The sequence below is a fragment of the Chenopodium album genome, chromosome 16 (genome assembly GCF_948465745.1).
Source record: "Chenopodium album chromosome 16, dcCheAlbu1.1, whole genome shotgun sequence".
Taxonomy (NCBI): domain Eukaryota; kingdom Viridiplantae; phylum Streptophyta; class Magnoliopsida; order Caryophyllales; family Amaranthaceae; genus Chenopodium; species Chenopodium album.
In genome coordinates this window covers 7080034-7099271 of record NC_137849.1, presented here as the reverse complement: position 1 = coordinate 7099271, position 19238 = coordinate 7080034, and the positions used below count along the sequence as shown (strand labels likewise).

At 33.0% G+C, this 19238-nt stretch overlaps 2 protein-coding genes and 1 pseudogene across 3 annotated transcripts; 2 read left to right on the top strand and 1 right to left on the bottom strand.

Moving 5' to 3' along the window:
• The window catches only part of LOC145583835 (uncharacterized), a 40291-nt pseudogene extending 36967 nt beyond the window's left edge, over window positions 1-3324 (top strand).
• A 5284-nt stretch (window positions 3325-8608) lies between these two features.
• On the bottom strand, window positions 8609-10456 carry LOC145583834 (uncharacterized). The gene is made up of 4 exons (XM_081640799.1): window positions 10066-10456; window positions 9043-9961; window positions 8859-8961; window positions 8609-8776 (listed from the first exon to the last, which is right to left on the bottom strand). Exons 1-4 carry the CDS (start codon window positions 10454-10456, stop codon window positions 8609-8611), a joined length of 1581 nt encoding a protein of 526 aa, XP_081496925.1.
• A 2206-nt stretch (window positions 10457-12662) lies between these two features.
• Window positions 12663-18633, top strand: LOC145586199 (protein TRIGALACTOSYLDIACYLGLYCEROL 2, chloroplastic-like). Of its 2 annotated transcripts, none has more exons than XM_081642968.1 (6): window positions 12663-12800; window positions 13423-14141; window positions 14510-14839; window positions 16977-17092; window positions 17751-17841; window positions 17943-18633. In XM_081642968.1, exons 2-6 carry the CDS (start codon window positions 13623-13625, stop codon window positions 18033-18035), a joined length of 1149 nt encoding a protein of 382 aa, XP_081499094.1. In that variant the 5' UTR covers window positions 12663-12800; window positions 13423-13622; the 3' UTR covers window positions 18036-18633. The 2 variants fall into 2 exon arrangements, with proteins under 2 accessions (XP_081499094.1, XP_081499096.1); XM_081642970.1 differs by having other exon boundaries at window positions 12669-12800; window positions 13484-14141.
• The last annotated feature ends 605 nt before the right edge of the window (window positions 18634-19238 follow it).

Genomic DNA, 19238 nt, shown 5'->3' with positions numbered 1-19238 from the left:
TTGAATTGATTTGAATTATGATTTATGAAATAAATTATGTTTGGAGGTATTGATTTTAATATTTGTTTTAATAAAAGTATTTTGAATGATTGAGTTTTAAATTGTGTTTTGAATGGTTTGAATTACTTATCATGTTTAAATAAAGGAATTGATTTGAAAAGTTTGTTAAATTAAATCAAATGGTTTTCAAAGGAAGAGATTGATTTTGAAAAGTTATTAATATGAGACTTTATTCTCAAGTATTTATTAAAAGATGGATTTTGAGAGCATGATTTAATTGGATAAAAAGGAGTTTTGATTTAACCTATTATAAAGGTTTATTTTATTTACGGAGGAATTATTGAATTAAAGCTTTACAAGCATGTTAGTAATCCCACTATGCGGATTTAGTTTGATAAGGCCTTGGACTTTGTATGACCGGGTCTTTCCTCAAGAATAGCCTTGTAATATAAGGAGACTAGCTTGGGGGGTGTGCACACTTGGGTGAGAAATTGGATTTAAAAGGAATTGGATTTTTAAAGGAATTGGTTTTATTAATTATTTTGATTTTTGAATCATTGGAATTGATTTTGGAATAATGAGTTTGGAATTATTGGATTAATTATTGGAATTGGTTTTGAAAGCATGTTTGCAAATAAATTGAGTTTACATTATCTTGCACTTATCGTACTTAGCATATTTTGCTAATCCGTATTTCCTATTTTTTTTGGTTCGCCCTGCTTACCATTAGCAGTGTTGACTATTTTCAGGTGGAGTTATGAATGAGCACATGGGAGTCCTGGGATTTGCTTCACCTAGTTTAGGAATGTTGATCGCGTTTTTATTTTGAGTACTCATAACAATGTTACTATTTTTATAAGTATTAATAAAAGAAAGTTGAGTTTTCGCTGCAAGTTTTGTTATTGAGTTAAGTATTTTAAGTAGCCTTGCGTAATCACATGGCGGTAACACTGCTAAGTCTATCTCTACGGTATAATTATACGTATTATACTAGTATTTCCGTAGAGGGAGATTTGGGGGTGTTACAACAAGCACCAAAGATATTAATGATTAAATTTAATATTCAACTTAAACTCACAAGTAATAAGTCAAATAGGACAGTCCACAAAGCTTAAACTCTATTAGTAAGAGAAATAGTTATTCTAAAGCATAAGTGTTAGGGCTACTTATTGTCCCAAAAGAGATTTGCATGAAAATTGCTATCCATATAAAAAAAATAACTAAGTTTATATAGTAGCAAATTGCAAAGATAGTAGATACTACTTACTTCTCCTGTCAGCCTGCTTCTGATCTAACCACATCGTGAACATATCAGCTTGATCTCCCAATCACGTTCAATCTACAATTACGCAAAAATTAAGCATGTAATTTTCAAGGCCAAATAATAATAATAATAATAATAATAATAATAATAATAATAAAAAAATAATAATAAAAAAATCCTTGCTATACTGCTAAAGGCACATTCAAGCTAATTGTAAATTTCAATTTAATCATTGCATACACAAAATAATGCAATCATAATTGATAACTATAAGCCACATTACATACCTCTGCTAACCCAGTAAGATACTTAAAATACATAAAAATTCACCAAATACTCTTTATATAGCTTAGTTGTTTATCTATATTCATTTATTGGATGCATATTTTACATATTACATTAAATTGCACAGATTTGCAACTAAATGAAGATCAATTGAAGGGCTACACTCTTACTGAAATTGAAACATATTTACAAGGTAATGGTGGTACGCTTCGAAAATGTCCCATGTTACCATTCCTAGATGACATGCTTATGTCAGAAGGAAGAAACAAGTTAATTCAAGATGAACTTCAATATGATAGACCAGCCTTGCATATAGAGCACGAGAAACTTTTTTCAAGTCTTACAGATGAGCAAAGAAAGATATACATGAAGATTATGGATGTCGTTTCAATAGGTCAAGGGGGTTTATTTTTCATATATGGATATGGTGGGACTGGAAAAAAATTTATTTGGAGAACTCTATGTGCAGCTCTGCGGTCTAAAGGAGAAATTGTGCTTCGCGTTGCTTCGAGTGGAATTGCATCACTCCTCCTTCCCAAAGGAAGAACAACCCATTCTAGGTTTAAGATACCTTTAAATGTGACTGAAGAATCAATTTGTAATATTAAACCAGGAAGTGATTTGGCAGAGCTTTTAATGAAAACAAAACTTATCATTTGGGATGAAGCTCCTATGGTCAACAAATTTTGCTTTGAAGCTTTAGATAGAAGCTTAAGGGATGTTCTAAGGCCCACGGATAAACCTTTTGGGGGAAAAGTAATCGTGTTTGGAGGAGATTTTCGACAAATTCTTCTGGTTATCACAAATGGAAGTAGACAAGACATTGTTTTTTCCAAAATCAACTCATCTTATTTGTGGTATCATTGTGAGGTCTTGAAACTTACAAGGAACATGAGGCTTCAAGTGGGAAGTTCAGATTTAAGCAAACAGGATATAAAGGAATTCTCAGAGTGGATATTAAAAGTTGGAGATGGTAAGTTAGAAGAGCCGAATGATGGTGAAGGAACTATAATAATCCCTGATGAGAATCTAATAAGAGAAGCATATAATCCAATTGAAGCTATTGTCAAAAGTAATTATCCGGAAATTTTGCAGAATTTATGGGATCCAAAATATCTTCAAGAAAGAGGAATTTTAGCCCCAACTGATGATAATGTAGATATTATCAATGATTACTTGCTATCTTTATTACCAGGTGAAGAGAAGGTATATTTAAGTTCTGATAGCGTATGTCAGGCGGATGCAACCATGGGTATTGAAGACATCTACCACTCGAGTTCCTAAATACCATTAGATGCTCTGGGGTGCCGAATCATATAATCAAGTTAAAAGTTGGTGTTCCTATCATGCTTCTTAGAAATATAGATCAGTATTCTAGCCTATATAATGGTACTAGATTTGTGATCACTCAGCTTGGAAACCATGTTGTTGAAGCTAAAATCATTTTAGGTAGTAATATATGGCCTAAAGTGTTCATTCCTCGAATGACATTAAGCCCATCAGATACCACCAATTTGCCAATCAAGCTTCAAAGAAGACAGTTTCCGTTGGTTATTTGTTTTGCTATGACGATAAATAAAAGTCATGGACAATCACTTTCACATGTAGGTTTATATCTCCCAAGACCAGTCTTCAGTCATGGACAACTCTATGTTGCAATATCCAGAGTGACAAGCAAGAAAGGATTGAAAATTTTAATATGTGACAAGGACAATGAACTTTCTAATACTACAAACAATGTAGTTTACAAAGAAGTTTTCTAGAATTTACCATGAGGTATTTGTAGGCATACTATTTATTATTATATAGGATTATATTTTCATATGTTCTTAAATTTATTCCTCTTATTTTCTTTCATGCAGCCTTATCTCCCAATGGAACAGTTCCTTACTAAGTGTCAACGGTACGACCGTACACGCAACTAATTAATTTCATGCTTAGAATATCTTTGAACTTTTTGAATCATTCAAGTTATGTGTTGACTTGTGGCTATGTTTTTTTTGAATCATTCTTATTTACTGAATTTCAAGACTTTTCTTTATGAAGATGATGCATCTGAAACATATATATAAGTCAATTCTTTATTTTAAATAGTACTCGACTGTGCTACAAAAGTTTGTATTGTAGCAGAATATTAATTCACAATTTGCTTGGTTATGATTTTTTATAGCTCCTAAATATGTTAGTTTCAATATAATTTTATCTTGCTCTTTGATTGTTAATCTGATTTATTGCAAAACACAACAATTGTTTATTTAAGTCCATGAATTGTACTGTTTGCCCAAACTGTGTTTTTATCAATATATCAATAGATTAAAAAACCCCCTTACTTTTTTTAAGATCGGAAAATAAACCAATTGTTTTTGAAAATTTGCTATCACACACACTATAACATCAAAATCCAAGAAATAAATAACAAAATTAGGCAACCTTTAGATCATTACAAAACTTGAATTGTCACAATCAATTCAACAAACTTAGTGAAAATCAAATAAATTGCAACTACATTTCAAAAAAAAAAAAAAAAAAAAAAAATTGCAACTACAAAGCAACATAAAAATCATCACCCAAAATCAAACAATGTAAATAAATATAGAAATCTTACCTTTGAAATTTTGTGAGCTTCTTGAATTAGTCTGTATAACGAAAATGAAGTTTGGAGAAGATGAGTGAATTTAGTGGGCTTAGTGGGCAACTTGTGCATGTAGTTGACCAAACTTGTGAAAATGATGATTTCCTACTATGTATTTTGAGCTTTTGATAGAATTGAGGAAGGTGACTGTTTTTGCTCAAAATTTATGTCTTTAGATCTAAGATTTTTATTTCTTTTTTTTATTATTATTTTTTTAAGGTTTAGATCTATTAGGCAAAGAATAAGTTGCAATATATTCCCTTCTCTATTCGGACTATGGATGCAGGCAAAGAGTAAGCTTATACTCCCTTATCTCTATTAAGGTAGCAATTTTTTATGAAATGCTACAATACTTAACTATTTTTTTTAGGCAAAAAAATGGTGCTATAAAATAACTTAAGTACCTATAAAAAATATGGTATTAAAATTTTTTATTTTTTAAAAAAAAAACCACGTTTGATTTTATAATGTATATTACACATTCTCCATAGTAAGTTATAGTTATACATAATAAATTGGATAACTTGTATTTATAACATGGCAACTTTTGTTTATCTTGGGACAATTTAAGTACCTTATTTAATTTTTTATGACCACAAGGGACAGAGAAAGTATTATTATCTTGATTAAACAAAAAGTATGAATATATGCATGTGCATTGTAGTTCTAATCTAAAAGATAAAATGTATAAAGGCCATAAAACTTTTTTATATCTCCAAATCGATCTAATTTTTTTTTTATTCAACATTGAATTAATTTTATGATATGCAATGTCATGATAAGATGGGTTTATATTATTGCGAATGAATAATTAAATAATGTAAGAAAATATCACTATCATGCATTAAGTTAACTTTAGTTTCAATTTTATGAACTTTAATATTTGAACTTTCAAAACCGTGCAATTGCACGGGTACTATACTAGTAATAATAGTACTAAAACAGATACCGAGAGTGACACATGTCATATCCTGGTGCTGTTTTTTCCCTCTGAAACCCCTTTCCCTTTATAACAACTTTTTTTTTTTTGTAAATATTTGATACAATTATAATAATATCATTCCAAATCTTTTATATTATCTTTATGACAAAAATATAGTACTTTTTATTTGGTTTTCATAATTCTTCAATACGCATTTACCTAAAATATTATTCTAATATTATTCCAACTCCTTTTTAATTATCTGATAAACGGAGTAATAGTAGATTTTGCTAAAAAAATAATACTCCGTAATCTATTAACTATTACTAAAACAAAACATGTTGACATCATTAAAGGACACATGTCAACTTTCTATGAAAAATTTCCCCGCCTAAATTATTTTTGACAACATCCTTTTTTTTATCTTCAAATTTTCATGATTAAAATAAATACAATACTTCTTTCAAAATAAAATCATGAAATTATGATTACACTATTTTTCAAATAAATAATATTAACAACCATTTTAAACATATCATAGCTATTTAATTCGTACAATGCACGGGACTAAACTAGTATAATTGATTCATAAAATTGATATTAAAGAAATTACTTTAAAGCATCACTTTTATTTGTTAGTTATAATTATTTTTTACAAATCAATAATCAATCAATAACTTAATACTTAAACAGACACCGGGAGCGACACGTGTCATGATGCTGTTTTTTCCCTCCAAAACCCCCTACCCTTTTTAACAATTTTTTTTTTTTTGTAAATATTTGATACAATTATAATAATATCACTAGATTAAAATCCCGTGCAATGCACGGTTGTTAAATATTTTTAAAAATATTATTACAAAATATAAAGTATATAAAGGATATTTAGATATATTTTATTTGGGTATATATAGAATATGATTGTCAAAGTGGAAAGAAAATATCATAAGGTATAAATAGTTTATTTAAAAATTTTGCAAAAAATAATAAAAAATAAAAAAGAAGAGAAAAGGCGGGAAAATTTTTAACAAAGTAATGACAAGTGTTATGAAAAGATTTGCTTTTAGTATAGGTTAATAGATAGATAGATAGATTCTAAATCTTTTAAATTATCTTTATGACAAAAATATAGTACTTTTTATTTGGTTTTCATAATTCTTCAATACACATTTACCTAAAATATTATTCCAACTCCTTTTTAATTATCTGATAAACGGAGTAATATTAGATTTTGCTAAAAAAAAGTAACACTCCGTAATATAATTGATATTAAAGAAATTACTTTAAAGCGTCACTTTTATTTGTTAGTTATAATTATTTTTTACAAAAAAATAAAAAATAAAAAATAAAAATTACACTTACCGTGCATGGCACGGGGCCTAAACTAGTGTTCCTACTAAGGTGAAATGGATATATTAATTTTTTAGGAAATTTTGTCTTAAACTACCCGAAAGATAAGGTGATATGTAAACAACTACTCATTTTTTTTACTCCCTCCGTCTCTTTATTAGACTCCCCTTTCTAACATTTATTACTCACATAATAAAGAGAAAGGGGACTCTAATAAAGAGACGAAGGGAGTATTTATTTACAATTACCCGCAAGTTTGAAAACGTTTGTATATCACTATTCATTAACGTTTTCCGTCCAATTTCCACGTTATTGGGGCCCACTTTTTAATCTTTCCTACCCAATTTACTCCCCCACCCCCCGACTACCTTCTCTCCTCTCTAATTTATTTTCCTGCGATTTTTTTTTTTTAATATGAATTCTTTTTTTTAATCAAGATCTAATTTATTAACAAAAAATGATTTCTTTTTGTAAACCAATGTCGTATTAACACGTTTCCATCGTGGGTCCCTTTAATGGATTTCATCTAAAAATCCGTTAGTAGGTGGTAAAATCCAATTTTTGGATTTTTTATAGTGTTATAATAAAAGTTTGAAAACTTGTGGTGTTACAATCAAAATTCTGTGTTTTTTGTAGTGTTATTTTCTAAAAAATCTTTTTGTTAAATATATCTCGTGCATTGCACGGGTATACTCTAGTTACTTCAATTTACAACTCTGCGGCTCTACCTATCGAATTTAAAACAATTTCCAAATTAATTTATGACAATGTCGAATTTTATTTATTTTTTTATTTTATTTTATTTTATTTTTATTTTTTGGGTTTTTTCTAAGCTATGCCCCTATAGTTGTTGGGTTTCTAAGGTTCATGTTTTTCAAAATTAGAATATGTATCCTCCAACTTAAGATGTTTATTTAATCGTATTCTCTGACGTTAACCTACCGTGAGTAATTGTGTTAACTGTTAATTACCCCGCTTTGAAGACAAATTTCACGCCCAAAATGGGTTACATTTTATTTAAGGGGATTAAAATTAAGCATTTTTTCCACATTTTTTTTTATCTATCTTTTCTTCTTTCTTCTAAAAGCAATCTTTCATATTTCAAGCTCACGGTGTAATTTTTCTTCTTTTTTCTCATCCGCTTTTTATTACTACCTATGTTTTTTAAATTACTAACGTCGAGTTAACGTCAGGGTACGATTGATTAAACAATTTAAGTTGGAGGGTACGGTTGATTAAACAATTTAAATTGAAGGGCACAACTTGTAATTTTGAAAAAGCATGGGCACACTTTAAAAACTCAAGAATCTCGAGAGCACAAATTAGAAAAAACCTTTTTTTTTTGTTTTTTTTTTTGAAGGAATGTCGATTTTTACCGTCTTGATTAACATATTTCGTCAATCCAAATACGGAGTAAAGACCAAATACGGTCCCTAGACTTTGGTATAAGTTTGATTTAGGTCCCTCAACTTTTAAAAGTTTGATTTTGGTCCCTCCACCACCAATGACTCATCAATTGTAGTGGCTATAAGAATGAGTCAGCAAAGTTTAGGGACCTTGCTATTATTTAATTGCTGACTGGACCATAGTTTAGGGACTTCCAATGCTGACTGTACTAAAGTTTAGAGACTTTGGAATTTTTTAATGATTTTCGTGCTGATTATACAATTCTTGTCACATATACGAACAAATAAAAGGTAGTTAAAAGTTTAGGGAGTTTGCAATTAATGTCTGAGGAATGTTTGCACAGCAAAAACAACTGAATTCCAAAATAGACTTCAAAAACTAGTCGTTACAAGTTCAAATGGCTATTTAAAGCAACTAATCTTCATAATAGAAGGGAGAACTCAAACCAAATCAAAAAAGTTATCAAGGTTGAAGAAGGAGAATTGTCCCTTGTAGCTGCAATAAAAAATTAAAAAAAAAATTAGGACAGTAGTTAGTTAAGGACATATCTGTTTTGTTCAAATGTGAATTGTGGGTGGTAATTGCACTTGTAATTGTGTGTGTTGTTGTGTATGTGTTTAAGACAGTACTTAGTGAAGGACATGTCAAACTTAATATGGTAATTTTTATATTAAAGTATTAAGTATTAATAAAAAGCTATGTTACCTTAATTTTTGTTGTTTCTTATCTCCATCTGTTTTGCTCTTGCTTAGTTTTGCAATGCTTGGCTTGAAATTGTTTGTTGTTGATATGCATCTTGAGATTGTGATTGTGACAGAGGTTGTTCTTGGGAGAAATTATAAATTGTTTGTTCCCCTTCAAAATCAGAGTAGAAAGTCGTCGATCTTTGTGTAGTTGACATTGTCTGAGTAATAGGCTGTTATAAAAGAAACGTATGTTAGAACACTTAATATATTATGCAGTAGCTGATAAAATACATTTAAATAAACTACACTCACAGTTGCAACTCTCTGGAATCCATTTGGATATGTGTACAGTCCAACACCTCTGTTGTGCATAGGGACAGAAGGTGGTTGAGATGGTGGTGGGGCAGCCTCATTCCTTGCAGAAGATGCATTGCAATGTTGCTATGTAGGTGCATTCTTACATCCTCTTGAATTATGCCCTTGTATCCCACAAGACTTGCATGTCATGGGCACCCCTGTTCTTTTTAATTTCCCTGATGCAGTGACTTCTCCTACTCCAAGATTTCTCTTTTTTTTTGGTCTGTTCTTAATCTTCTTTAACTTTGGTGCAATGACTGTTTGCTCTGACAGTGGCCATTCTTCTGGGCCATTGAGTGGTTCAAGCAAAAACTGATAAGCTTGTGTATAAGTGGACTTTCTAAAGTAGTCATTCACATACTGTTCAGGTTGGTCCATTTTGTTCCATATGGCAACCACAGCATGTTTGCATGGTATCCCACTTACCTGCCATGCTCTACAACTACAAGTTCTTTCTGATAAATTCACCACATACTTGGTTTGTGTTGCCCCTTCTCTAACTCCATATGTGTACCCACCATCCCAAAAGGCATTCCAGCCCCTAGCCCAAACCTTGTGCTTCTCCAACTGCTGCTGAATTCTAGGACATAATGTCATGTCAGATTCTTTGACCATGTCTCTTTTCTTGTGCAATCTTTCCATTAACCCTTCTCTCATGTCTTCTAGCATTGTTATAATTGGTTTATGTCTCAAGTTGAGTATGTACGCATTAAAAACTTCACTCATATTATTGTCAACACTATCACAGGAAGACATGGGTGAATAAAAAGCCCTACACCACTTCTTATAATTCCTTTTTAGTAGGTCCTTAGCAGCTTCATTTGAGAGTTGTCTCATACCATCCATCTTCTCATGGAATCCATTTTCTGTAGTGCTTTTTGCAATCATCCAGAGCTGTTTCCTAAATTCAAGACTACCTCCAAAAACACCTCTAAAATTGCAATACACATGCCTTGCACAAACTCTTGTTTCTGCTTGAGGAAACACTTCAGCAATAGCACCAAGTAAACCTTTTTGCTTATCAGACATGAAAGTATACCCTGCACCTTCATTAGTACCTAAATCACCAGCAAGCAAATAGAAAAACCAACTCCATGTGTCTGTACTTTCAACTTCGACAGCTGCTCAAGCTATAGGGAACATTTGATTATTCCCACCCTACCAACAGCAACTAATAACTGCCCCCCAAATGGACCCTTTAAGAAACATCCATCTAGTGAGATGAATGGCCTACAACCAGCTAAAAACCCTTTTTTAAGAGCCTCAAAATAAATGTAGATTCTGTCAAACACATTCTCTGTCAATTTCAGCTTCATTGTGTTACCCCTATTACTCCGAAGAATCTCTTGTGCATATCTAGGAAGCAAAGCATATTGCTCCTTGTACTCACCAACAATAAGTGCTTGTCCTCTTTGCCTAGCTCTATAAACCATATATTTAGTAACCCTCACACCCCAATCTAACCAAATGAACTCCATGATATCATGCAACCTCATGTAAGGGTTGACCTTAAACTGATTGTTGTATGCTTGTGCAATCCAACAAGCTGGCATCTTTTTAACTTTAGAGGATCTGCCACATGTGTGGCTACTTACATGTGTCTTGATTGAAAAACTACTTTTGTCCTTGTTCCATGAAGCCTATATCCTCCAAGGACAATCTTTCTTTTTATGTTCACATTCAGCCCCTACCCTCATTTTGTCATTCTTTGTGAAAGGTATGTTCCTACCTTGTTCTATAGAGTGATTCCTAAGTGCCATCTTAAAAGCACCAGGGTTGTCAAAATGTTGTCCAACATAAAAGCCTACATTCTTTTCATCACTCAATCTCTGGTTAGTCTTACAGTACTTTGAATTAGGTGGTGGAACTAGGTAGCCACAGTCATCATCTGACTCAACAGGGCTGTCTAAGTCTGAAAACCCCTCAAAATCACTTCCAATCTCACCCAACCCCTTAGATGCAGCAACTTTCTTCAGCATTTCAAGCTCCTCTATATAAGAAGTTTGGTTAACTTTGTCCTTAGCCACTTCACACCTAGCTTTCACAAATTCCTCACCCTCCTCATCAGTGCCTTCTGTGTCATAATCTATGTAAGGTTCAGCACACCTAGGTATTTGGTTTTCCTCGTAACCATGATCATATTCAACTTCCCCAGCCAATAAACTCATGAAAGGTCCCCTTTTATCCAAATTTTGAAGCAGAGGTGCAGTATCTTCTTTATGCTCAATGTATATGTGAATCAACTTATATTGCATGAGTAAGGCCAAAAAAGGATCACAAATTTGCCTCTCAAAACCCAAACACCTTATTCCACTATTAAAGTCCTTCCTTGGGTCAATGAAATGTAGCTTAACAATGTCATTATACCCCAACCCATCAATTAACTTTTTTGCAAAAGGTCCATCTACATTTTCAAGGATATCATCAAATACATTAATTTTACCACCTAAATAAGAAGCTTCACCACCAATTTGCCAATACCCACCATGATGAACAACCAAGCATGCTTTCAAATCCATACTTAATATGAGATTAATAAGTAACAAATTTAATTAACATAAACACCATGATCATATTCATCATAACAATCATAGAAGTAATTAAAAATAAAAAACATAAGGCTTCCATCAAAATAATAACATCATATTTATAAATTTCATAACTTAGAAGCATCAAGTTTAATTCATTACATTCATAATTGACTTAAGAAGGCTTCATCTACCTTCATCAAGCTAACATTTCAACCTAGGAAGCCTTTCCAAAAGTTAGATAAAATGTCATAGCAGTGACAATCCAAAAAAAAAAAAAAATATACCATGATGGTCACATTCATCTAGCCTACATACACCAAAAGCTATGACATTGATTGCCTAGCCCTACATTACAACCTAAATTACCAAACAGAGCACATCAAAACCCAAATACATTCGCGAACAACAACCAAATCCTAAATAAAAAAATAAAAATAAAAATAAATAAATTGGAAAAATTGCTCTTTCTTCAATTGATTGCAACTACCAACATAACCAAGCATAATTTAAGCAAAAACAGAAATTAAATCTAACAATTCAAAAAAAAAAAAATAATAATTCACCAAATCCTAACTCATACATGTTAAACAAAACAGAGTAAAAAACGAGTGATAATTACAACAATTTCCAAATTAGAGGATGGCATTACCTTCAGCAGATAATACTTTCGCAAGCTTGAACTCTTTTTGCTCCCTTGTTTTGCCAAATTCCCAACCCGACATCAGCAAAAATGGACTTATACGATATTGCGATGAAAAGTACTCTTTTGGAAAGTTTCTAGAGGAATTAATAGAGCCTTCTGATTATATCGCCTAAGTTAATACCCATTTTGGGGAAAAATGGACTGCCAAGGTCCCTAAACCTTCACCAATATTAATAAAAAATGCCACCTCATGTGGGTAAGGTCCTTAAACTTTTCCCTTCATTTGACAACTCAGCAATTTTGTTCCTAAACTTTGTCTAATCATCAATTTTTTTTGCCGGAATAAGTCTTCAGTGGTGGTGGAGGGACCAAAATCAGACTTTTGAAAGTTGAGGGACCTAAATCAAACTTATACCAAAGTTAAGGGACCGTATTTTTACTTTGCTCTCCAAATATGTAGTAATTTAACTTGTATTTTCTCAATAAAAAATGGGGAGATAAAAAATTTTTTTTTTAATATGAGATTAAATTTTGACCGTTGATTTTATTTTATTTAGATCTAATACTTCGTATATGCGTGACAATGTGACATCATTCACATCAATCTTCCTTACGAGTGGGGATGAACACTGCATCCCTCTCTCTCCTCCATTGAAGCCTACTTTGAGTTCTCCATTGAAGCGCCTTCTGAGCTCTCTCACCTCCATCGAAGCTTCTTCTGAGGTTATTCTTTATTTCATTTTTTCGTGAACATCGAAAATTCATTTCACATTCTAGGGTTTAATTTCAGAGTATCGTTGATTTGATTTCCGGCAATTACTCAATTTAGGGTTCTTCTAAGGTGGATTATTGAACTATTAATTATAAAAGCTGAAGAAATGAAAGCTTATAACGAGCGAAATTGTTGCTAGAATCGTGCTTTGCAATTTACATTAATGTTCTTAAGCAAGAAGAATTATATGTGATTTTGTAAGTCTAATTTGATAATTGAGTCAAATTTGATTGCTATTGTGTTGTTATTTTTATCCTAATTGAGCCCTAATAGTCGAGCCGATCTTAGGGTCCGAACATTAGGCTCGGCTCGAAGGTTTAGTACTCTTGTTGCCACTCTTGCCGTACTCAGGGCCGTCAGAGGTGGCCCTTAGAGATATGGGTGCTCTATCGGAACTAATTCTTTGCGAACCGCGAATTACATTGTGATCAATCCTGATCATCTTGTTCTGGAGATTAAATTAATCTTGTGTGCAAAACCTTTTGTTGATTGTGATCATCTTAGTCGCGATTCATAATTTTGTTGTAATGTTTGAAGCTTGTTTTTTTAATTGGTCTTCACTTGCAAATGCAGAAACTTTTTTCTGGTGATATCATTTGACATCTGTTAACTTTGCCACTGCAACTGAATGCAGAGCAGGGAGGCGGCTAACTGTTGCTATGTTCATGATATTGCCTCATAAATACTATTAAAGGCCTAGGTACACATAAACTTAGCTGCGTAATACCCCGGCTAAGTGTTTCTTAACATCTGTTCATATTTAGTTGAAAAATATGGCGGGGCATTCTGCAATCCAAGGTTTGACAGCTTCAGCTGGTTTAACATCTTCGTTAGTCAACATCAGGCATTGTTCAAGCAGTTATTTGCCGTGTCTTCCTTCTAGATGTAAGAAACGAGCAGTATTTGTTAAGGCTTTGTCATCTAATGCTGAGCAGAACCAACCTCCCTCTTCACCAGAACCAAAATCTGCAATATCTGCTATTCTAGAGGTTCCTCGTAGTATCTGGAAGCAAACTTTACGTCCTCTCAGCGACTTTGGTTTTGGTAGGAGAAGTATCTGGGAAGGTGGTGTTGGTTTGTTTCTTGTCTCGGGTACAATACTATTTGTGCTGAGTTTAGCTTGGTTAAGGGCTTTCCAGATTCGCAGTAGATTTAGGAAGTATATGGCAGTATTTGAATTTCCTCAGGCTTGTGGCATTGGTGCTGGAACACCTGTGAGGATTAGAGGAGTGAATGTTGGCAATGTGACCCGTGTTAATTCTTCTTTGAAATGCATAGAAGCTGTCGTTGAGGTTAGCACTTGTCATCTCATGCTTCTCTGTTGCTACATATAATACTGAATTTTGCTCAATTATGGCTACTATTCTTTGAACTCTAACCCAATTTCTGTGAACTTACGTTTCCGTTCTTTCAGTTACTATGTATGGACAGGGTGTGGTTGGGGGGTGGGGGGGTGGATTGGGTTGGGGATGCGCAGCATTTAAGTGTGGAGAAAGATAATAAAAAGGAGTCATGTGTCAAGGAAAGTGATAGAGAGAACCATTGGCTAAACAAAGTGATTTTATTTTGCAACTTCCCAAATAGGAATGCTCTGCAATCAAATATGAATGGAGGAATTATATTGATAAGATACTCATAATTGTGCTGTCTTTGTTTGTAGGTGGATGATGATAAAATAATTATTCCGCGAAATTCTACGGTTGAAGTTAACCAGTCTGGTCTCCTCATGGAAACTATGATCGACATTACTCCCAAAGATCCAATTCCAACACCTTCTGTTGGGCCTCTTGATCCAGAATGTGATAAGGAAGGCCTCATTGTTTGTGACAGGCAAACGATTAAGGGATTACAGGGAGTGAGTTTGGATGCACTAGTCGGAATATTTACCCGCATTGGACGTGAAGTGGAAGAGATTGGTGTTGCTAATACTTATTCATTGGCACAAAGAGTTGCAGCTGTTATTGAAGAAGCAAGACCACTGTTATCAAAGGTATGGTTTCCTGCTTGTAAGATATCTATGATTGCTAAGAGTTGCAGTTGTAACTTGTAAAAGCTTTAGCTGAGTAACACTAATTTATCAATGCAAGATTTATAAGAATGGATACTGTCTAATTAGACCTTAAAAAAGTTCAGATTTGGCTGACTTGCTGTGCTGTGCCAGTGGTGCAACTAAGTTGATGCCACCTGCTAATGTAATGCCCTTGTAATTCTAGGCATCTACTTGATTTGGATTGGTGTACAGAATCCTAATATATCCTTCTAAATAGCTTATTATGTTGGGTCATAATAAGGAGAAGGTTTTTTTTAGAGTAGAAAATAAAAGTGCACCTCAACAGTGGATTGGAATCCTTCCTGTTCACTTGAGATGAAGGCAATATCATGAGTCCTGTTGTATACCCAGAAACACCTCTCACTAACTCACAAAGAAGTATTCATGGGAACTTGGGAAGTAACACGAGCAGCTAGCTTATAAAATATGGAGTCTTACTATAGGATACCCTTTTCAGAATATTCATTTCCTTACAACTTTACAAATTAAAACAGCAGGATTGTGGGGATTGCCAAACACACAATTTTGATGACCTATAGATGCAACAAGAGGGATCAGAAACAAGGCCATTTGATTTTCCTAGTCTCAAAGATCTTATTTCATAGAGAGACAACTATGTCATTATAAAAGAACAAGTAATTTTGTCTCACCACTTTTCAAGTATAAGATGGAACACATTCAGTAAAAGGCATTTGTTAGGTTGGTTGCAATTGTTGGATTTTGCGGGCAAACTTCTAGCTGGTAATCTTTGGGATTTTTTTTTATTTTTTTTAAAACCAAAAATTAAATTTTAATTTCTTATGGCATTGTTTTATGGCCTATGTTAGTGGTCTGAATGTTGTCTTTTTACATATATATGCTTACAATGCTATCCTTTAAGATGACTTTTAAGGTGGGACTGGGTTCTGTTACTTTCATTGTTACCTTAGCCAGCTGTGGACTACTTACTTTAAAGAGTGTCTAGTGCATAATCTAACTTAAGACTAATGGTGGACTAAATCATATTTCTTAGTAACCTGTCTTTTCCTCCTTCTCTTTTCTTTTTGCTTCGAGGTACTAGGCTAGCTAGCTGTCTTTCACTCCAATTGCAATTTTTAGAAATAAGATTAAAAGAGGCTCTTTGCGATTATGTGGGCTTGTGTACATATCCTACTTTTAGGTGGGAGTTTTTTTAGAGGCATTGGGTATTGTGATGTCAGTAGTGGCTATAGGAAGCTATGGTTTCATGGGGATAAGTATTTTGGGCCATTTGGGGTATTAAAATCTAGTGCTTCTTTTTTAATTGCAACGTTTGGATTTCTACTCTAGTGCTTGTTCTTTCTTAATTGCAACATATATGCCTTTAATATAATATAATTGTACTTTAGTTTAAACTATATAAAGTTGATTATTTGAAAATTGAAAGTATATATTGAGACAAACCACATGACTATATTTTTGATAATGTATAAATTACAAAAGAGACGGTAGAAGGATTGTATGTGAATTAGTGTAAAATTCCCAATGTTGCGATAAAAAAGGAGGTATGTGGACTTCCATGGCGAACGTCAATACGTCATTATGAAAAACTTATGAAAAGGACTTCTTTCTTTGCTAAGCAATTTTTGTCTAAAGTTTTGATCTACCTTGAATGAGTTTCATGGCTCCAACGCACACAGATTAGTATTTTTGTTTATGCTCTTATGACCTAGATGTATGATCTTGCTATGTCTAGGAGCCAAGAGTTCACTTACTGATTAATTAGTAGATTAATGAGGGGAGAACTTTTGCCTTCATTGTAACTATAGATCTTGCATTTTGTCTATTTGAAATTGACACATCTTAGATACTTTTTACTAGGCGCTTTATCATAGATGCATATCAAAAACATTGACCATTTGATTTCTTTCATTTCTTTTTTTTTTAATTATTTGATCTTCAAGTATGATTTTGGTGTTATGTGGAATTGTAGATTGCCAGACTGGTTTATGTTTAACGTGTTTTACTGTGTAATATCAGCAACTAGGTTTATAATCAAGAGTAACTGCCAATGAATTTCTTTGTAGTAACTCCTATCCACGGTGTAGTGATTCTTTAGATTAAAGCCATGTCTGAAGACATTCAACCTTTGTTGTCCGAGGTCCGTGACACTGGTTTGCTGAAGGAAGTTGAAAGTTTAACTAAAAGCCTTACACAGGCAACTGAAGATTTGAGGTAAACATTCTCATCTAAATATTATTTTCTGTAATTTCAGAGAGATGTCTTGTCCTCAATTTGTCTGTTTATTCTTTTCAACATTATTCTCAAGAAATTGTTTACAACAAAAAAGAAAGGACAAACATTGGGTAAGGTTGAAATGATGCACGTACTCCTAATGTCTTTAATTTTTTGTAAGGAGAACTCAAATATGGCCTTTGAGATTTTTGAAAACAGAAAATTACTAGGTGATTCAAATTTGATACATAGTGACATGTGAATATTTGGCTGTTTTCCCCCAAAGAGATCAAATGTAAAAGAGAACGATTACATAAAATGGGTTAATGCCGGAGTAAAGTGCCAAAATGTTGGGCTTATTCTGATGTTTTCTAGTATATATGGACTCACATCAATGACTTTGAATTCGATGGTGGTATTGGAAAGCTATACTAGGTCAGAAAACTCTTTGTGATTCAGAAGGATATCAAAACAAGAGGATGATGGCCTTCTTTAGACAATATTGTTATTGATATGCAATCAAGTTTTTTTTATATGCTTTTATATTCTTTAGTGTTAAAAGGTTTAAAATTTGTCTGATACGAAATAAACTATTTCTTGATGTTATCTGCTGCATTATTATTTGGAGTAGCTGCTAACGGAGCTTAATGTACTGCAGAAGGGTGCATTCTTCGATTATGACCCCAGAGAACACTGAATTGATTCAGAAATCAATTTACACCCTGGTATTTACTTTGAAGAACATTGAGGTATGATGTATGCACCATGCAGGAGTCAAATTATTATCTAGTGATTGAAGGAAGTATAAACAATTTTGTATAAACTTCTTTGCTGTTTTCATCTACTGCAGAGTATCAGTTCTGATATTTTGGGGTTCACGGGTGATGAAGCCACGAGACGTAATTTGAAGCTTCTAATTAAGTCATTGAGCAGGCTGCTGTGAGGAACTGGGGCTTCTCGAATTTGGTGGTTGATTTTAACTAGTGTGGACAGTCAGTTTCCGGGTGCTAAGTTCTACTGAGAATTTTCAATGTGTGATAATTTCTGAGACACACATCAATATGAATTTTCTAGATGAAGAGTGGACAACTGAAGATCATTTTGCAACATCTTCTGATGTTTCTAAATTTTCCGAACCTTTCTCCTCAAACTCGAAGGTGAATGTTAATGGACAATTTCTTCAATTTCAGGTTGTTGAAGCTGCTACCGAAGAATTTGGTAGCAGACTATTTTTTTCTGTAACAATTGCTCTCTGTCCTTTTTTGTTATCACGTAGAACAACTGTTATAATTTTTTTCACCTATGTTTTTATAGTAGGTTGGTGGGTGTGGATGGGTTAAAATTAGGCAAGGCAAGGGGTGTTTGTGGATCATTTCCTTCAAATTCTATTTTTGAGTAGAAGTTTGGCCCGGTATAATTATTTTGTGTGATTTATTGTAGAAAAATCTTGCAAGTGCACAAGAGGTGTCACATATGTAATTTCTTATATTTCAGCCTTTCAGGTATTAACGCTATTAAGAAATCGTGACTTGCAATGAGAATATTGAAGTGAGTGAAATTGGTCTTACCTCCGGTTTATATTATGTGCAGCATTTATCAAAAATGGTTGCTAGACATAATGAGCAACAAATTTTTTTTTTTTCCTTTCTTATGCAAACATTTAACACTATCTCTCCCGCCATCACATGTATCATTATATGATACCAATCAAGTCTTGCATTTTTTTCAATTTTACCCTTGTTGCAATTTATATGGTGATAATGATCTAGTCTTGATTATGATCGGCCATCGACACAGTTGTAAATTTGGGAGCTCATGGTTCCCAAATGTATCACATGATCTCTCGTGCCAAATTAGAAATGGATCCTTTCAAACAATTTTCATGCTACAACAATTTGGAACGAAAACTATCATAGATAAATTAGTTTGGATTGCAATTTCGCAAATAATAAGTAGACCCTTCTTTTCTCATGCTGTTCCTATTTGTGATCATCATAGCGAACCCTGTTTTTCTCATGTTACTGCCAATTTGGAATGAAAATTCTTTGGAACTGATGCTCCCAAACATACTGGATAAATTTAGGGCCTCTGTTTTTCAATTTCAAAATGATCCTGAGGTATTTAAAATGTGTGAAATGTTTGTACA